The sequence below is a fragment of the Epinephelus fuscoguttatus genome, linkage group LG4 (assembly GCF_011397635.1).
Source record: "Epinephelus fuscoguttatus linkage group LG4, E.fuscoguttatus.final_Chr_v1".
Taxonomy (NCBI): Eukaryota; Metazoa; Chordata; class Actinopteri; order Perciformes; family Serranidae; genus Epinephelus; species Epinephelus fuscoguttatus.
Genome location: NC_064755.1, coordinates 42269445 through 42290325, shown reverse-complemented (window position 1 = coordinate 42290325; position 20881 = coordinate 42269445). Strand labels below are relative to the sequence as shown.

The following is a 20881-nucleotide window of genomic DNA, read 5'->3' as shown; positions in this document are numbered from 1 at the left end:
CACCCACCGCCATCTACCAGTCACGCAGTCAGTAGAGTCTCAGCATCAGTTACAATTATGACTGAGCTACAGCAGCACGGCAAGCAGCATTAGCAGTGTCCCGGTACATAGCATTAGCAGCCGGCTCCTCCTCCGCTGTATCCCGGCAGCAGTGTTAGCAGCAGAGAAGCCGGACTTGCTCAAACGGTCCACTGGAAAACTGAAGATCAAGGACGCGGTGATGTGGCCCTGCCACGGCAGGACTCGCGGCAGTATTTTGAATTTGAGTGCAGTAACCGTTTTGGCCACATTCTTACATACAGCGCCTTTAATGTTACTGACTAATAGACATGTAACGATCCATGGATCTGGTTTGATATATCAATTCAGTGATCAGTGATCCATAACCATTTTATCATCTAAAAAACATTGCCAAAATCAAAGGTATAGTGTCTAAACCTGACTTGGAGAGATTTATCCATGCATTTGTCTCTAGTAGGTTAGACTACTGTAACGGCCTGCTCACTGGCCTCTCCAAACGGGCCGTAAGACAGCTGCAGTACATCCAGAATGCTGCTGCTCGGGTCCTGACCAGAACCAGGAAGTACGAGCACATTAGTCCTGTGCTCAGGTCTCTACACTGGCTTCCTGTGGCTCAGAGAATAGACTTTAAAGCAGCTCTGCTTGTGTACAAGTCTCTCCACGGCCTAGCACCAAAGTACATCTCTGACATGTTAGTGCCATATGAACCACCTCAGGGACCGGCCTCATGCTGGTGCCCAGAGTCAGGACTAAACATGGGGAATCAGGATTCCAGTTTTATGCAGCTAAAATCTGGAACAGTCTTTCTGAAGATGTGAGACAGGCCTCTACTCTGACAATGTTCAAATCTAGGCTCAAAACAGCTCTATTTCACTGTGCATATGACTGAAAGGATCTTATCTGCACTCTTCTCTCTTAAAGTTCATTTTATAATAATTATTTATGTTTTTATTTTGTATTGTGATTTTAATGGATTTTCTTGTTCTGTAAAGCACTTTGAATTACTTTGTGTACTGTGCTCTACAAATAAACTTGCCTTGCCTTGCCTTGCCATTATCATTATCATTGATGCAAAGTGAAAACATTGATCTATATCATCACATTCAGGATGCGCTTTTATTTTGAAAGTCTCTGTCACCATTAAACAGAAGCAGCAAAGAGAAAGACGATGAGGATAACATTATGTAGTTAGGAATAAATCAGCAGTGTGGAAATGTTATGATTTTGGAGAAAATACAGACAGAACACATGTAAACAAACAACGTTACCTGCCTGGACGGCGTCTTACTCCGCTAACTTCTCACTGCAGCAACATCAGCTGCTGTTTTAACAACGTTCGGCTGAAAAAACGTGCACGCAGGCTGAAATTTAACTGAGCTGTTCTGTCATGTAAACATGTCATTTGTTGAGCTACAAGTAGAGGACAAAGGTCCCCTAGCTGCTAGGCTAATTTATGCAATGTAAACATGCTTAAGCTAATAATGTGTGACTGGGGTTAAAACAACTGTCTGTGAACCGTGACAGTTGTTACTGAGCTGGATTTGATACTTTAGTCAAACGATCTTGTTGTTTTATGTCTGTTTGGAGAAGTTTATCTTCAGGGTTTTAAGACAGATTAGTCCTCAAGTTTTCGGAAACAGGTGATTGTTTGGGTTAAAATGAAAAGGTTTTCTTCAGAAAGGTCTCTCTGACAGAAAGCCTTGAAGGTGAACTTATCCCATGTGCTGTTAGATGTGTGTTTGTGCATTTATTTACATGAATTATGTTTTATCTTTTATGGCCATAAATGAAAAAGAAAGGGCTGAAGCACATGCTGTTAGCTTTAATATTTCCTCTCCTAACAGCAGTGCTTTAATGTCACGTGGTTACGTATGGCTATATGGTCACTGTAATATATTTTAGCCTCTGGTGACAGTGTGCAAACTAATAATCTTTAATTTGTTCAGATTGGAGGTGGATAAAACCAATCAGTGGGGTAGAAGCTGCCAACAGTCTCATCTTCCTTATGTTGAATGGGACATTTCACATAATCTATCTACTGGCACGAAAGCCTCAGATGGTAACTGCACAGCAGGTGTAAGTGACAGTGGAGGCCCCGGAGCAAAGTGTCGAGGAGGCCAACAACATGTCACGCAGCATGAAAGGCTCATCGTGACTGATAGGTTGACAGTTACATCTCCTCCAGTCAAGCTGACAGATCAGGCTCCAGCTCGGCTTGTAGGGTCGATAAGTTCTCACTCTGATTTGTGACGAGTCGTTCTCACACTGTTGAAAAGTAATTATCAGAGTTTTTATACGTTGGCTTTCTGATAAACATCGGCTGCTCCATCTTTCTTCTTCGTCCCAACTCATTGGATAAATACGTCGCTGCTCAATACCATAGACCAATCCATGGCAGGAGACCAGGGAGTGTGAAGTAAACATGTTGTCAGAACGTACATCTGTTTTTTTTAAATGGAAGATACCTGTTTGTTTGTGGGTCTGATGCCACAGATACTTCAAGAGTCAGTCAGGGCTCCTAGAGCGAGAGCCAGTTAAAGACTTTTTAATGACATTTTCTGAGTGAAATTTAACTGTACGTTCACACCAAAAGCTGCCAGAGCTGCAAAATAGCTGAATTTGCTGTAGCGGTGCCGTTGGTAAAATATTTTTGGCAGTGAAAGCAGCTCAAGTCGCTCATGAGACTAGTCGACCGATGGCCCTGAATGATGACTGTTGGTCCACTGGGAAAAGTCCTAGTTGGGTGGGGCCCTAATCGAATGTTTACCTTTACGCTGATATCAGTGTGCGATATCACAAAAGACGATTTTAACCGCTGAAAATATCATATTTCCATGAGCCATGTGTTCACATGCTGCATGTCGCATTGAAACAGTGGCGTTAACTGACTTTACAAGTTTTGATAGTATTTCTCATGATGTCACAAAAACTTGTGATTGGATGTTATTGTCACACTGTCTGTGATGTGTCGGTGTTTTTGGTCTGGTGCTCGGCACAGATCTGACACCTGTCCACCTGCCTGCTCTCATCCCCGTCTCTCTGAAGTTCACTGTGCTGGCATTTACTGGCAAATGTGGTGGGGCGGCACAAAGGTGCCAGGGGACGCCAGTAGACAATAACCTTGGATTTTAAGGTTTTAAGGTTCATGAAATACACCTCAGTTCAGGAATATGTAGAATATTACCACAGACATTCCCGTTGTCATTTGTCACAACGTCTGTGGTGCAGTAGATGATGTTTTCACTCACCACAGTGATGATGGTGATTTACCGTCCAGGGGACCCACCATGTTTTTTCCCCTGTTATAACATGATTGTGCAACTGATCTGTACTGTATTGACTGATAATGACTTTATATTTTACAGCCTACAAAACTTATTGTTTCCTGGTTTGTTCATTGTTTCAATAAATGAAAACATAAATGCTTCTCAGAATGAAAGACAATCAGCAGATTTCTCAAAATATATTAAATGTATACCGTAACCTATTTGAATTTTTATGGATTATCCATATAAATTCTATGGATAACCCATAAAATAACCGCCTGTGGGTCTTGGAGACTCGCCACATTGAGAACCTATTGACATCACAGTATTTCATTTTGTTTATATTCAGTGTGCAGAGGAGTCATATTGTCAGTAACAATATTCAATAGCGTTATCACATGTTTTTCTGGTATCGCGCAGTCCTAAAATACAACAAGTGTTAAATGCTTTGTCTTTTACTGGTTTCCACAAAATTGAATTGAATTGCACATTTTCATTTTCTACAGTGACAGGTCACTAGCAGACAGATGATGGTCTGCTCTGAGCAGCCTGTCCAGAAACAAATATGAGTGTTGTTGGTTCCGCTTTTCTGGTGTGTGTGACGTTAATGTGAAAGGCATTCGGTAAATTATTTAAAAATGGATTACCCACAAATCTCACTGTGGGCAGCTTTCTCAATAGCTTTTTTTTTTTTTTTTTTTTTTACCTCTCCAAGATTTCTGCCGACCCGAGCTTTAACTTTTTCAGTGATATATTTCACTGTTGCATTACAATCTTAATTCTGCTCATCTTCATTGAAGTGGAAGCAGAAATCTCAAAAGCCGACCAAATCAAATCGCCCGCACAGGTAGAGACCAGCAGAGAAAGAAAGATAAAACATGTTTTCTCACTTACACTTATATAATTTGGGTGAACTGACCTTTTAAAATTCTGTATCCTGGACCAGTACTCCATCTACGTCTCGAGCTTTCTCTGATGTAAATAGAGCCTCAGAAACAAACCCTTCATTTTTGTGTCTCCTCACAGACGCTGCATTAGTGCAGGAAGTCGGATCATTTCAAAGGACAGATAGTTGCATTAGAAGCTTCGTTTAAATGACATTACATCCAAAATGTAATCGGTCAGAGAGACAAACAACAGCATACTTTTGGTACATTGGATTTCGATTTGGAACTCGATTTGGGATTTCTAATTGGATTGGCAGCGGGCCTGACATTCTGCAAGGGATGGCTCAATGTGCCTGTGGTTTGAAATGCACAAGAATACACGATGCATGTCTCTCATCACATATCTCAGATTCATAGTTCAGAACCACCTGAAACGCTGCAGGCGTCGGCTTCACTGCAAACAGACACACAGAACAAAAACAATGAGTTGTCATCTCACTTTATTTAATAACCTAGACCCCCACCACCCAGGGCTATTGCTTAAAAAAACAAAAATCTTAAATTGTACAAAAATCAGCCACTCAGAAGATGAGGTGAAACAAAATGTTCCAAACAGGATGTTTGCTCGTTCAAAGCTGTACCTACGATTCGCGGCAGACAGTTGATTGGATGTTTCATACATGTTTAACACTGACATGGCTCTGTTGTTTAAGTGAAAAACATCTATGTTTAAATGACACGTCGAAAATTAACAAAATAATGCACCATGAATTTAAAGCATACTGTGAGTGGTAAACAAAACATCTACAGCATTGCAGTGCATACAAACATAATAAATAACACTGGATACACCAACACTGTAAATATATGTACACAGAATGTCAGGGCTGAACAAGGTCAATGCATAGCAAGTCTCCTTAGTACCACCACAGCGCCGCTAACTTCCTGCACCTCCACCATGAAGAGCTGCACTGAGCAGAGGGTCAACAGACTGAAAATAATTATTGCACTGTGACGTAAAAACAGGAACATCATGGAAGCATGATGCTCTGAATATTGTTGACCTGCCTCACAGCTACATTCAGCTGAGCTCACACATAGTTAATGCCTACCAGGGCTCTGATAGTGTTTGTACAGAAACAGAAGTGTTTTTTAAAGTCAGTTATTGGCCTATTATTGAAATCATCAGGCGCTGGGTTTTATCATGGCCTCGTCAAAACGAGAGCAGGAGAGATTTGGGCTTTTCGAATTTTCACAAGTTTTAATCAAGCAGCAACCTCTGGGACTGAAAAATAAAGCCAACGCATATTGCAGTTCCTCTAACTGAATAAGGCTGGCTCCAAGAACAAGTCAATCTCCATAGACCCCCATGTCAAAATGCACTAGTTTACAAAAATTAACATGTTGCATTTATATATTTAACTTTAAAGCAGTGGCTCCCAACTGGTCCGACCACAGGGTCCAGATTTCTTCTTCGTCATTAGTTCAAGGTCCACAGTTTAATACATTTGGCGTCATTCTTGCGTTTGGCCGTGTCGTCGAGCTAGTTTGCTGTCTCTGTCAAGTAGCTGTCTGTTAGTCACTCACTCCACAGCAGGAAACAGCACTTCAAAATAAAAGCAGACAAAATGTGTTATTTACAAATCTTGACATGTTCGTGAGTTACTTGCGGTCCCATTCAGAATGGACCCACAACCCACCAGCTGGGAACCACTACTTTAAACTGTTAGGAGTTCACGTATTGTTATATTTCATGTTCAAATTTGCCTTTGCATTTAAAAAGCCGCTCATTAATGTCGTTACCATCATCTAATGCCTTTTATGTAAAGTAACTGGGAGTCAAATTAACTGCAATGTTTATGTCACCTGAAAAAGTTGGATATTTATTTTTTCTGGTGGGTACGTTTTGTTTTTCACGTGTGAAAATTAGCATTATCACAGTTAACCAAACCTGTTTAATGTACTGTGCTAACAAAGCTAGTAGCTAACGTTAGGGTATTCTTCACCATCACGTCTGAATACGGTCACTTATGGCTCAAAAGATCCAAGATGGTGGCAGCCAAAATTCCAAATTCAAGGCTTCAGAACCAAAACAAAGAGACCGGGATACCCTGTTCGTGAAGCCAAAAAAAAAAAAAAAAAAAAAGCTTTATTTCTGCAGTATGAAATTACATGGATCTTCTACACTGTGGGGCCCACACAGGAAAGCACTAGAGACTACCAGTTTAGTGCTCTGCCAACTTGAATGGGGGTAAAATTATTTAAACTTGCAGCTCATAAAGACTTTCCAAATGTTATCGGATCAAATGGATCTAATCAGGATTTGATCCATTTGATCCGACACACAAAACATTCATCCACCGATTTACAGACGTCTAGTGTAAGTCTTTGGGCCACAGAGCATCAGATGACGCTGTTCCTGGGGGCTTGTTCACGTCACGGCGGCTACGTCCATTAATTCACACAGTCTGTGGTTTTAATTTGTGTACTCGCCTGCAGAAGTCTTACGTGAGTAAATACAGAGAGCTGCAGTGTACTTCTGATTCACAGTGATCCCAAGTGTAAATAGTGAATGCAGTGAACACAGAGGCCGTTACAAACATCCTAATGTTGTTTTATTGGCAGGAAGCTTAAACAACTTCGGTGCTTTGAAGCCGGACCAATGTGAGAATCTGTTGACTTGCAAATGTGCTGAGAAAATTTTCCCTTGAGAGCGGAAGGAACTTAAAAATGAGGAGCACATGATGAAGCCGAACGCTGAGGATGAGCGTGCATCAATAAATTGGTGTTGGCCTAATCAAGGCGATGCATATGGTGTCGTTAACTCAGAACAGCAGTTGTTGTGTGTGTCTGAAAGATGGGAGACAGGCGCTGAGCTGCGAGGCGGTAATGTGACAAAGAGAGTGAGATAATCGTCTTTAAATTGGATCACAATGAAATTTTGAGGCAAAAGCAGCTGTGAGCGCAGAGGTTTATGATGTACAGGCAGGAAGTGCCGACTGAGATCAATACAGATTAGGAGACGTGTGAGCGCAGTGTTGATGTAGCATGGAGGGGTTTTTTCTCTCTCTGTGTGGTTTGGGTTATTTTGAGGTGCGAACTCTGCAGATATCATCCTGCCTTGAGGAAATCTGGGCAACACGTCATTTCCTTTAATTGTCCATGATACAATCATTCTGTTTTTAAAAACAATAACAAGTGAGTCACATCTTAGTGAAAGAAAAAAAATCCAGTGATTAACAATGACTACACATAGAAAAACAAATATTTATAGCTACTGCAGATCTACGATATGTGAAATCACATTCAGATGAAGCACACACACACTGGCAGCTACGTCTGCCAGAAGCTTTAAATAGATTATCCCAAATTGGCTTTGTGCTTATTGTTACATGAGTTTCATGTGCAGATCAACGTTTCCCTTCTTTACATGATTAGTGTTAAATCAACAGGGCCATGCCGAGCAGCCTGCAAACGAGTGGATAAATCAAAAGAGTAAAATGACACTTGATTAGGAGGACACATTCCCAAAGCAGGGGGAATGCAGTTTGTCTCGGAGCATTAAAGAGCTCTATAAAAGTAGTCCCGCTATAAATTACAACAGTGTCAATCACCACTCAATATGCGCTCAATCTCCTCTAGTCTCTTTAAGGCCGCTGCCCTTTTTTTCTCTATATCTTTAATCTCTTTAGTGGACTTACCCTTAGTCTGCTTGTCAGACTGGCTACTGTCCAAAGACTCTGATTGGTCCACGCCCGCTCCTCCGAGGCTTTCTGCAGAGGATTTCCGCACATTCTTCTCATCTCCAGCCTCCTTCCCATCAACATCAGCACCCCTCCCTTCCTCCTCTCCCTCAGCAGCCTCCTCCGCTGCCTCTTTAACCCTCTTCGGCTTTTCCTCCTTAGCAGATGCAGTGGCTCCCCCTGCTGAGGTGAGTGGCTGCCCCGCTGCGCTCATGGCTGCCATTTTACTTCGTACGATGCTCAAGTGACGACGCACGTACTCCTCGTTGGGTGCCAGGGCCAGTGTTTCCTCTAGGCAGCGCTCAGCACGCGGCAGGTCACGCTCCTCAAAGTAGACCACGCACAGGTTGTGCTTGCCTTGCACGTTGGTGGGGTCCATGCGCAAAATGCGCTCAAAGCAGGCTTTAGCACCCTGCGTGTCCTTCTTGTGGTTCATGAGGATGTCGCCCTTCAGGATCAGGCCCTTGATGTGCTCCGGGTGGTGACGCAGCAGCTCGTCTAACACGGGCAGAGCATCAATCTCACGTTTGGACTGAGAGTAGAGCAGCGCCAGGTTGAACAGAGCACTGCGGAAGCCCGCCTGCAGACCGATGGCTTTACGCATCCACCGCTCAGCTGCTGCATTTTCATTAGCATCCATGGCCAGCATTCCGAGGTTGAAGTAGCCGTTGGCATCGTCAGGGTCCTCCTCCACGTAGGTCAGGAAACGGCGGTTTGCCTCAGGCCAGAACTTTGGCTCACCTGCCACAGAAAGAAAACATAAGATAAGGTGTCGGTTATCTTACTGATCCACTTATAATATTGAAACACAGTCTACAGTAGGCTTGTGCCGATTTCCGGTTTAACCGGTTCGGTCCGGTTTAAGAGCTCCACCCGGTTTAATTCACCGTCAACTGGATAAACCGGGTGAGGGTGGTAGGGAGAGCTTTTCACATCAGCGGCGTGTCAAGGGACTATATTCAACTTATCTTGCATTGAAACATGCATTATGACAACTTAATAAGGTTTATGTATGTTTTTAAATGAAGTGAAGGAGCCTACAAGTGTTTTGTTTAGTTTGTCTCAGAGGCTCCGCGGACTGCAGACTCCGCAGCTTCGCTCTGCTGCTGCTGCGAGAGAAGTGTTCTTCTGCTTCTTCTTCTTGTGTAACCTTGTGTATTGGCGGTTAATACAGCATTATCGCCACCTAGTGGATTGGAATCGCATTATACCTATAATAGGCTTTGATTGGGAAAAATAGCTCAAATGCGACCCCCGGTGGTAAAATTAGGTATATAATTCGATATATCGGTTTGGTTAGATATTTGGCTTTAAATCAAACCAGTTGGAAAATTTTCAAACCAGCACAAGCCTAGTCTACAGCAGAGTTTCTCAGCTCTCATCCCCTCCAATCATGTGTGGTGTTCATGTGTAACTTTTTGGCTAAGACAGAGGCAACATGAGGCGACACAACAGTCTGCTTTCGTTGCCGCTAGTTCTGTGAAGTTGATTTGGTGCGTCTGGGCCTCGAAATAGCAGCTCTGCTTCAGCAATTCAAAAGTGTGAAGAGTGAAGGTTTGGGGAGAGTCTGTCGGACGGTGCACATCTGTCCCACCTGAACCTGAATCTGATGTCAGCTGAGAAATTTAAAGATACACTCTGCAGGACTGCCAGTTCTCAACTCAACTCAGCTCAGCTTAATTTATGTACCACCTTCACATCCAAAATGGAATGACATAGATAGAATTTAAAGGAGAAAACAAACAACTGAACATAAAGTTTTGCAAGACCAAAAAATTACAACATTAAGACAGTAAAATAATAAAAAAGCAAACCAACAACACAAGATGATTAACAGTCCATAGAATAAAATGAAACTAAATGAATAAAACAGAATAAAAATAATCAGGAGGGATAAAATAAGCTAAAAACCAGTGGTTAAAATGTAAAATTAAATAATTTACTCCAAATTAAAAAGAGAAAGGTCATTAGTTTACTTTTAAAAATACAGAGAGAGCTTGTCTTTCTAATATCCAGAGGCAGGGAATTCCACATTTAAGGGGTGTAAAAACAGGAAGTGCTCTCAGCGGTACTTTTCTGAGACACATGAGGAACATCTCAAAGTAAAGCTGTCCTCAGGACATCAGTGATCTGACTGGAACATATAGTGATAGAAAATCTGATGTACAGAGGAGCAAGGTCATTTAAAGCTTTGTAAATAAGTAAAAGATTCGTCGACACTGGCTTCAGCATTCTGGACTAACTGTAGTTTTCTTAGTGACTTTTTGGGTCATCCAGTGAAAAGGGAATTGCAATAGTCTTAACGGCTGGTAATATAAGTGTGAGTGGGTATTTCGACAGCCTTTGGGGTTAAAAAAGGTCTGGCTTTAGTGATGTTTCTAAGATGAAAACAGGATGTTTCGACAACCTTGTTAAAATGAGAATTGAAAATTAAACCAGAGGATTAAACTAGGGATGTTCCTGGTGACTAATTTCCCCGTCGACTAAATTTAGCACAATTTAGTATTTGAACCATTGTCCCAAAAACTACCGTGTGCATTAAGAGCCCTTTGAAGCCTTTAATCACAATCTTCAACAACCATGTTGAATATTAAATGCTGCTGAAGCACGAGACACTTTGCGCCATGCGGTATGAATGTGAACATGACAGCAACTCAGTCAATTTTCTAGATCAGAGTGCTGCCAATCCTGCTGGTTTTGTGAGGACATCTCTCCAATTTAAAACTCCAGTCTACTCAAGCATTACCGTGGGGAGGGGGACTGCTGTCTGATGGCCCTGTAGCTCCCACTAGTGGCGGGGGGCTGCATGACAGTTAAGCGGCCTTGTACATGAATAAATAATAACTTTAACCGACTAATATTTCTCCTGCCGACTAGCAAGGGGGTGAACATTTAATCGTTTAGACACATCCCTGTCTTAAACCACTCCTGAGTTTGTAATTTTAGTTTTAATGAGCTTGCTAAGGACGCCAAACACTGAGTGCTGTTTTTCTGTCACTGTGGGGTCACACCCATAAAGATCCTGAGCACAGAAAATAACAAAATCCAAGCAGAGGGCAGAGTCTCACGCTGAGAGTGGGAGTCAGATGATGATTGAGGGGATCACTTCTGTACAAGACTGTACATGTTTTTTCTCAGGAAGTGCCTGGATGGTATTTTTCAACTTCTCCAGAAGTGGGCCAACTCTTTAATTGCTGGAGGCTCCTGGTTTGATCCGTTAAAGTGAACACATCCAGTAGCAGAAGTGAATGAACGTGAGAAACTAGACGAATTTGTGGCATGCTGGGAGCTCTGCCCACGTTAACACCTGCGTGCCCCTGGCCACCTGCTGCTGAAAGTGAAACTCGTTTGCAGTAAGACAAACGAGGTGAAACAGAATCCCAATCAAGACTTTCAGAAAACTCTCAGACCATCTGCAGAGGTATTTCTGAGAGCGCTCGTACTGGCCATCAGGGTTATAGAGTCTGTGTTACTGTGAAGTGACCCTGACTTGAACTCTGTCTTCTGAGAGAAAGCAGAGTGTAAACAATGGACTGTACAAATAAAGAGCTGCTGCAGAATACTGTGAACATGTAAAAACAATCATATCACATTGTATATGTTACGCTCTACATGGGTTGTTTATCCACGCTGAAAATCCTTTCTTACACAGACAGTGCTGTGTTTTATGTCCACATGTTTATGAGAGAACAATTTAAAGGAGTAATTCAGCACATTTTAGGTTAATATTCAGTCAGTGTTGATGGTAAATGAAATCAAATTGAAGCAGTAAATTCCTGTTGGTGCTGCACTGAAAGAAAGGCTGCCTTTTTCTGAGTTTTCCTTCTCGCACAGCTGTTATTTCAGTGTCTACATGTACCAGGATGCATTGTGCCCGAGCTCCTGATGCTAAGCCCCAAAATACTCCCCAAACCTGCCCAGCACGTGGAGGTGGGCATCTCAAACGCAGCTTTGTTTCCAACAAGTAAAGGCATCTGATGTGACTAGAACACCAGAAAAACAACATAAATTTAATGACAGCAGTGTCATCAACAACAAACAGACCTCATTGTTCAGTGCCTAAAGCTTCGTATCACAACCAACAGCTGTGACTTTGTTGGCCTAAACAGCCTCAGGTGACAAAAATACTCATCAGTGAACTCTGCTGGCCTCGGGTTTTTTTTTTTCCCAGTTTGTCCTCGTGATCCTGACAAATGTCTCAATGGATTTTACAATGGGCCACAGTTAGCCCAACAACTGCAGACTGCTGATATATTCAAGCACTTCATTCAGTCTCGACAGAAACAAATTAAAACTGACTAAAACCGTCATGATTGATTTGTCCTCTGCTCCAAAATCCATGGGCTCTGGTTTGGTTGAAATGTAAAACCCTTCAGTCACTGAGTAGGATGTGAAAAACTCTGACCAAAAAAACTCTGACCAAAAAAAGGTCACGTTGCTGTTACTTAGCCTATCGTCAAAATATTGGTGCAGTAGTCCAGCCACAGTCTCCAGCACACCTCTGTCCAAGTGAGGAGTAAAACCTTAATGTATAGTAACACACACACACGGCCTTAGTTTTTAGTTGGCGACAGCCTCTGATAAAAACTGCTTTCACTGAATGATTCTAGCTCTGTTGGCATCAGGGGGCAAATAGAGCAAAGGCACCACCAGACACTGTCTGCTCTCTGCAGCTCAGGTTAGAGTTCTCAGTCTCAACCTGAGCCCAACAGGTCCCACAAAGCCTGACAGGTCGGACCAGAAAATACGTGCTGATTGGCCAGGTCAGGTAGGGCTCAGGCTGAGAGAATTTTTTTTTTTCTTTAAAATAAGTGAATAAAAAAATATTGAAATTATTAATTATTTATTTAAAATGTAAACCAGACATATTAGAGATAATATAGATGGACTGATTGAGGAGGAGGGGGGTAGCAAGGCTCGGTGTTGGGCTCTCTGTCCTTTCTCTCGGCCCGCAGCAGGGAGCTTCTCTGGTGGAGAAATACAGTGTGGAGAGTCAGTGATCCACTGAGCTGGTTGGTTTTCCACTGGGGAAGCGCGTGACTTGTGCCGCCACACAGCCGGAGTGTGCTTGGTGTTGGAAGCTGATAAGTGCTTTTTAGGGTGCCAGGCTCCATTAGGCTCGCACTCAGTATTTTATGTGATGATCTCAGACAGGCTGGGTTCAGGCTTCAACTCTCACTGGTCGGTTCAGGTCAAGTTGTAATTTTTCTGGCCTGTTGAGAACTCCAGCTCAGGTTCTGGAGGGTCCCCTGTAGGCGGGGCCTCTCGTATGGCTCAGCTGCAGCCTTGATCGCTTTCCAGTCTTTCTTCTGACGGGTCGATTAAAAAACTCAATAGCTGAGTCAGCAGATACACTGTAAAAAATATCCTTGTCCAAACCATCTTCTGCACTCATAATAAATAATGACAGTTTGACATGTGGACACGCAGCCAATTTGCAGTGTGAAACAAAAGGAATATGTGTTTTTTGATGTAGAGGCCCGTGGATACTCAGGTGGAGACTTGAAAGACGGAGCAGAAGTAGCTCGTAGTTCTCACGAGCAGCACTGACGTCACCAGTTTGCTGAAGAACAGCAGATTTTAGTAGCCCCCTCAGTGACACACAGAGCACTATAAAAAACATATTTAATGTCACACTGCACGCTCGTTATAATGTTGAAAAATTTATCCTTTCAGGAATGTGACACATCCATTTTAAAAATCTGCAGAAAGGAGGAAGCCGGCTGTGTGAGTTTAGCAAACATGACATTGTGTAATATCACGTAGCACTTCAGAAAATCTTGTTATGAATCACCTTGAAAAGGAATATTTGGTGGAATGAATAAACTGTTACAAAGCTCTTGATTGATTAAATCTCTTTACACAAGTGCTGACTCATCAAAGGTTGACAGGTCACAGAGGCACACTTGAGTGAGTGTACCAGGAAAAGAAATCAGTTGACAGGAGCTTTGGCTACCTTAATGACTCACCTGTGTGTCATCGTAGTTTGAACCACCCACATAAAACTAAGTAAGACAGTGTCGTCACCTTGGATTTAGGAGGTTCTGATGTTCTTGTCAATATTGAGTTATTAATTTATTTTTATTCTATGAGAACTTATTGATATTATGTGAGGTGTTCTTTTTAATTATATGCATTTCCAGACACTTTTTGGAAACACAAAGCTTTTATCTCCAAAATCAAACTCTAACTTGGTTTTATCTGGGAGCCAATCAGCACTGAGAAAGCACACAAGATAACCAATCAGGTTCTGCTTCTTTGTTATGTGTCGGCGCTGATATAAATCAAAGCCCTATTCTCCGGTCTCCACTGTTTAGCTGGTCAGGCGCTCTGCACTGTGCACCAGCCGTGTCTGGTGGGAGGAGCTAACAGAGCTGCTCATTCAGCGATTACCGCTCGTTTCGCCGAACCGACCCAACAGTGCTGCTGAGAAAACATCATGGTGACCCCTGGTCTCCTACAGATCGCCCCGGTGAGAAAGCAGCTTCGTTCTGAGGAGCACACTCCCTTTAGCATTGCTGACTATTGTTAGCAGTGCAGCACAGCTAGTGGTACTAACATTACAAAAAAGCTCAAGAGGTTTTGTGGCTCAAAATTAGCTGACGGAGGAGTGGCCATCATGTTTCCACAGCTATGTCATCCTGCCATTGGGACGGAGTTAACAGCGTTAATCGCGAAAGAGCGCTGCTGCTAGCTAGCCAGCCCCCACCTAGCCTGACAAAATTAACTGAATCTGACATTGCTTGTACAGAGAATACCTTTATACTGTACCCGTCCCACTGTCCGTGCAGTACAGCCCTGGTTAGATGTGTTACAGTAGCTGTTTCCTGTCTGACCCAGAGAAACCCTAAACTAATGGGTCCTGGAATAATGTGTTTAATAACCAAACATGTTCCTGCCTTAAATTCACCTCTGCACTGAAGAAAATATTTATCACTGACCTTTACTGAACATGTGATGCTTTTTTGAGAAAGCAAAATAAGATCTACAAAAGGATATAAATGTCTTAAAAACATCATAGAAACCATTAAATCTAACTTTCTCATACACGTAAACGCTCTGTGACAACACTTTTTTTGTTTTAGAACAAATTATAAGTAAACAAATCATTGTCATCAATCATTCTTTTCATGTTTTGCAGGACTGACCTTAGAATTCTGAGCAGAAAGTGAGCTCTTAGCATTAGAAGGTTCTGTTTGTCCCTAAAAACCCAGTTTACAAAACTGACAGGACTTAGATGTTGTACTTTCAGAATAACTTCAGGTTGTCTGACATTTTTAGGTATCAAGGAGACTTAATCCACAAATCATTTTTACTGTTTGGAATGCAAAAACTTTAAAGTTAAATATCTCAAAACCGCTAAGAATTCAGACCCTGATAATGCTAAGGTGATGATGTGTGTCCCTGACATGCCCCCCCCCACCCCCCCCACCCCCCGGATCCAGATGATCAACCTGGATGAACCTGCAGCAGATGTGCTGGGGTTAACGAGTGCATGAACACTTCAGATGAAGATTTAGAAAAGCAAAGAAACATGGGTGGAAAAGCTCACAAACAAAACTCCAGTCGACGTGCTGTAAATGTAACTGCTCATTAAATGTTTTGACTGTCAACGTGTAGATGAAGTGCGACCTGACAGAAACTTGGCCATGAAAGGTGTGCTGGGGCTGACAGGGTTCATTGTAACATAAGGGCCAATTCTTAGGAATCCGGTTACACCCTAAAGGTAATATCAGGTTACCTCCTTTGTTCATTCCAGTTAGTGTGAGAAATATCTTTAACAAGTGCCAAGTAGTGCTTTCTATTCCAAGTGGAGTCCTACTGTTCCTCCGATCACTAACTGGATGAGTTTAAACTATTCACTTCCTCATTGCAGAGCTCACTCACCAGACTCCTGCATGAGAAGCGCTGAGTTGAAGAGCGCCAGCTTGTGGCGAGGGTTGAGCTCCAGGGCGTGGTTGAAGTTCTTCAGGGCCTCTGACGGGTCCTTCATCTCGATGTTGACGATGGCCAGATTGTACCACAGGTCGGCGTTGGTGCGGTCGAGCTCCAGGGCTCGGAGGTAGGCGTCCCGGGCTTCAGTGAGCTTGTTCATCTTCAGCAGCAGCTCCCCTCTGAAACAAAAAAAACCCCCAGCAAATTAAAAGCACCCAAAAAGAATTCAGGAGTCAAAGTGTTGTAGTTATATCCTTTACATGCTGGATGATGAAGGGCCGTATCCCCTACAGACCAGACAAGTGATGCAAACAGCTTTTTCTTGGTCACGCTCAGGTGCAGCTGATAACTAGAAGCAAGAATCTAGAGACAGTGAGTACGTTCACATGCACAGTCAACGATTACAGCTCCACTAGGCCGTATAACTACTACTACTACTGTCCCAGTATACAAGCATGGGAGGAGAATCCATTTAGTGACCCGAGTATGTGCGACTCCTCTACGATAGGTGGAGATATGCCCCCTTTCAGCTTGTTAGTATTGGACCTTTTTCCTGTTGACCTATTACAGGATCACAGGAGTTTAACTTGTGGCAACAAGCAGGGTTGGCATTAATTTTTGTTAAGTACAACCATACCAAGGAGTGTGTGAGCTCTCTGCACCATTGTCACTGAGTGCAGGTCCTCTGTGTGTGTTTGTGTGTGTGACACACACACCAGTGACGAATGTCTCAGTCTTACTGCAGATTAGAAACAGAATGGTGAGATACAAACTGTGCAACATAAAGTTTATGTAACTTTAATAAACAAGAAATATAACTTCAGCGCCAACAGCAGAACTGTTCATGTCAGATCTTATCAAGAGATCCTTTTGCTATTAGTAAACAGTGTCGTGTTTTTTGGTGGGCGGGGCTTAGCTGGAGGCAAAACAGCTCTCCACAGTCATTAGCTAGCACTAGCTAACAAGTTCTGTTGGCTTGTTTTTGACACTGATGCAGGTTGTTAAATCGACATCTGATGGGTACGAAGTTAAGAATCTTGCCTGCTGATGTAGGCCTGTTTGAAGTCTGGTCTCATGCTGATCGCCTGTCTGTAGAGCTGGTCGGCCTCCTCCAGTCTGGACTCGTTAGCCCGGATCAGATTGGCCAGGTTTATGTAAACATTGAGATGGTTCGGGGCCACACGTGTCGCGTACTTCTTCCCAGGAATAACCTGATGAGCAGTCAACAGAGAAGACATGAACTGAGGTCAACCATAACATGTTTGATGACAGTGTTTAATCGTAGTGTTACAAAATAAACACATATTTCTGAGCTGCGTTTGAGGGTGACGCTTCAGTCAGAAGACATTAGAGTGAAATGTAAACTCAATCTTGGCTCATTGTCCCATTTATGGATTCAAAGCCCTGGGGTTGTTTCTTAGGCATGTCCTAAGAAACAACCCCAGGGCTTTGAATCCAATTTGACATAGTGGCCAAACTGTGAGGGTCCATCAGGTGATGAGGGCATATGGCCCAAAAAGACTAAAACCATTTGACTTCCATGGTGCTAAACTCGCCTGCAATGAGCTTCAGTGTCACAGCATGAATAATAAGAGCAGAGGAGGCAGAGAAATATATGAATGGAGAGGATCTAAGAGGTGTGGCTTCGTCTGAGTAGTGAATGAAGAGGTGTGTTTTTGTGTGAGCCTCTGATTGGCTCCGTGCACTTTGCTCCAAACATTTGTGCGCTGTATGTGACATGATGAGATACCTGTGGCATGAGGGATTTGGCAACCAAGTAGGCATCTTCTGCTTCTTTGGACTTGTTCAGGTTCTTGTAGGTTCGTCCAACATTCATGTGAGCACCGATGTCATCTGCAGAAACATTGTACAGAGAATAAGAACAACAGAGGGAAAAAAACAACTCCAGGCTCATACACGCATCAGCCTGTTTTCTTTTACATCCATTTACTCCGCAGCTTAGTCTGTTTATTTCCACTGTATGTTAACACATTTCTCCCACTTTGCTTTCTATGGATCAACTAAGCTGATGTAGAGTTTACATACTGAGAAATAAAACCTTAATGCTGTATTTAAGAGAAAAATGTAAGCCAAATAAATCCTTGTGGGAACCAACAGGAAAAGTGAGGCGATGAAAGGGGTCAGTCAGGACAGGCAGAGCTGATGCTGGATGATTAGCATAGCAGGAAATCCTCATCGGGTTAATGTGTTTACATTGTTAATCTTGGGGAAACACTGCTGGGTGGTGAACCGACAAAACTGTTGATGTCTCGGCCAACGACAGGCTTCCTGAAAACTCAGCTCTGAAGCAAAACAGAAACGCTGAGAGAGGCTTAACTTGCTGTAACTGAATATTTAATGTAGAAACATTAATATAGCTTCAGAGTGGGTTTGTGGGGTGAAAGTAGGCAGAGTTAATGGAGTATAGTTCATGGATTCATCAAACAGGCTGGCCATATACAACCCCCCTTTAGACTGAAAGATTTACAAGGATTAAAGCCTTAAAGGGACTGTTCACCCAAAATCAAATATACATATTTTGCCTCTTAGATGCAGAACTGTTTATCAGTCTAGGTCGGAGTTTATGTTAGCTTACATGTGCCGGCTTTTGGTCGGTATCACATGTAGTTGTGGGGCAGTTGAAAATATCAATGGCAAAAATGTCTGGTCGGAAATATGCTAAATAAATAAATTAATTAACAGTGTATTAAATAGCCTAATATTGTATGATCTATAAGATATGTTGCCAAGACAACTTAAACATAAACTGCTCATAAATTCCTCACTAGGGATGCACAATACTGGATTTTCTTACCGATATCTGATATGCCGATATGTAACAACTCATCTGACCAATAATTGATACCGATATCGATATATCCACTTCAGTGTTTCCCACAGGACAGGAATCTATTCGTGGTGGTGTGGTCCTGGGAGGGGGGGGGTATTAAAATATTTTTCATTACTCATCTGTGTGAAGAAGTGAACATCCAACGTCAGAGTTAATTACTAACGAGCAGAACCACACGGCCGGGCTCCACCGGCTGCAAACCTACGTCACATCAGCGTAGCGTCGCGGTGTATTCATTTGGGCTCCACTAACTGCGTACGGAAGCGACACGTAGAGACGCCAGCGGGGTTGTTTACTGTTTGCCGAGCCGAGAGGCTGCATGTAGGCTGCATGAAATGTTAAAGCATTTTCCACCTAAATTATTACATATATTTGAGTTATCTACAAGTTTACTGTAGTGTTTGTCATCTACTCGCTTTCAAATGTCTGCCACGGACATTTACACAATGTCACGGGTAAACATGGGTAAATGCATGGAAAAAATCATCACATATCACCTCTGATAATGGTTATTCATTTAAAAACACATTGTGCTCGTTTAGCACACTATTTCATACAGTTTTTAATCTGCTGGAGGGTCGCGTAGGGGAGCATAGCGCGACAAAAATAGAAGAGCTGCGTAAAATAGAGAGTTGTCACGCGACAGACAGGGGTTGTCATGCCGCTCCCGTTGCCAGTGGAGCCGCTGTAATTGATTAACAGGGTGGCGAGCTGCTACGGGACTCGCGCTGCAGTTAACACTACTAACAGCGTGAGTTAATGTCTCTGCACATGTTGAGCTTCCATGATGAGTTAGAGTTGTTCGGACCACTTTTGGACTTGTTTGCCCACATATTTGTACCGAGAGGTCTTTGGATCCGTTCTGCTACTACGTCTGCTTCTTCTTCTTCTGGTGGACCAGGTGCGTTAAGTGCGTCTTTACGATGCATACCGCCACCTATTGCACCGGAATTGTAACGACAAGCTACATTCACAGACACTGAGTCCCATTATAATGTGTTTATGAGCGAGGTCGAACAGGTAGCGCCAAAAGCAGAAAAATCTATATGTGGCGGAGATAATTTATTCGTGGCGCAACGCCACAGATAAATGAATGTATGGGAAACACTGCACTTTCTTCCCCACCTAATTTTAGTGATCATCAGGTCTCCCCTGTAGTGGAATTAACATCATATTAAACATACATACTCTTATCATGACGGCCCACCAGCAGATGGAGACATGAAATACAATACTTTTCAAAGTATGTAATCTTTATTCATTGTGCTACATAAGATAAAACATGTTGGCTAATTCTGATGACATGCCGATATAATCCTGCATCCCTGTTACTAACGGATCATTTTTATCTGTTGAAGCCATACGGAGTGCGTCCCTTTCTCTTCAGAGCATACACCACATCCACAATGGTCATGGTCGTCCTCAGCGTGCATGGTGCAGTTAGGTGACATCATCACAGATCATGATCTCCAGAAGACCTACAACACACTGTGGGTCCGGTTCACTCCACCACGGCGAGTCTGACGGTGGATAGCGGGCTTGGTGGTTCACACTGGACACAGAAGCGCAACAAAGTGTGCTGATTTTCCGTGGAGCGCTGCCCGCTTTCTTTCAGGGTCAGGCTGGATGCTCAGCAGCCTGCTTCTAATCTGCAGTGATAGCTACGCGTATGGTCTATTTTATTCCAGGAGCGACAAGCAGATCTGGTGTCCAGTGTGAACATGGTGATCACTGTGAACATGGTGGTGACGTGCAGTGCACCAAGTCCTTTTCCTCCTTTGCCTCTGTTACTAAACCTGTCATTAGTCACTCTGTTTAATAGGCTGCTTCTGCATTTCATTTATTTTCAAGTCATTTCATTTAAAGTGTTTTATTGCTGTTTAAATGCAGGCTTTTATATAACTATTTAAAACATGTGTCTGGTAGTTTGAATTCTGAAATATTAACAATATTTGCTGTCAAAAAAAGAAAGAAAGTGTAGTGCAAACCCTGGTTTAGATAGCTTTTAACTACACATAATGGAACCTGATGACACTCGGCTTGTGGTGCTCAAATACAAAAAAAATAGTTAAAAACTCGACAACAATGTCTGTTTCCAGAAATCATGACCTGGTTACTGAAGATAATCCACAGACCTTGTTGTGAGCAGTTTCATGTAGGAACTATTTTCTGTTTTCT

At 42.7% G+C, this 20881-nt stretch overlaps 1 protein-coding gene and 1 long non-coding RNA gene across 3 annotated transcripts in view; one reads left to right on the top strand and one right to left on the bottom strand.

Annotated features, from left to right (window-relative positions):
• Positions 1-20881, top strand: part of LOC125886772 (uncharacterized) — a 65527-nt gene that overhangs the window by 15435 nt on the left and 29211 nt on the right. The gene's annotated exons all lie outside the window — the stretch shown is intronic.
• Positions 4658-20881, bottom strand: part of tmtc3 (transmembrane O-mannosyltransferase targeting cadherins 3) — a 47900-nt gene continuing 31676 nt past the window's right edge. The window contains exons 11-15 of one of the 2 annotated variants that reach the window (XM_049573031.1): positions 17603-17706; positions 16894-17063; positions 15805-16031; positions 7876-8658; positions 4658-5780 (exon numbers count right to left, since the gene is read on the bottom strand). In XM_049573031.1, the coding sequence (XP_049428988.1) occupies positions 5758-5780; positions 7876-8658; positions 15805-16031; positions 16894-17063; positions 17603-17706 (1307 nt within the window). In that variant the 3' untranslated portion in view covers positions 4658-5757. Of the gene's footprint in view, positions 8659-15804; positions 16032-16893; positions 17064-17602; positions 17707-20881 lie in introns of both variants that reach the window. The other variant, XM_049573030.1, reaches the window with a different exon arrangement.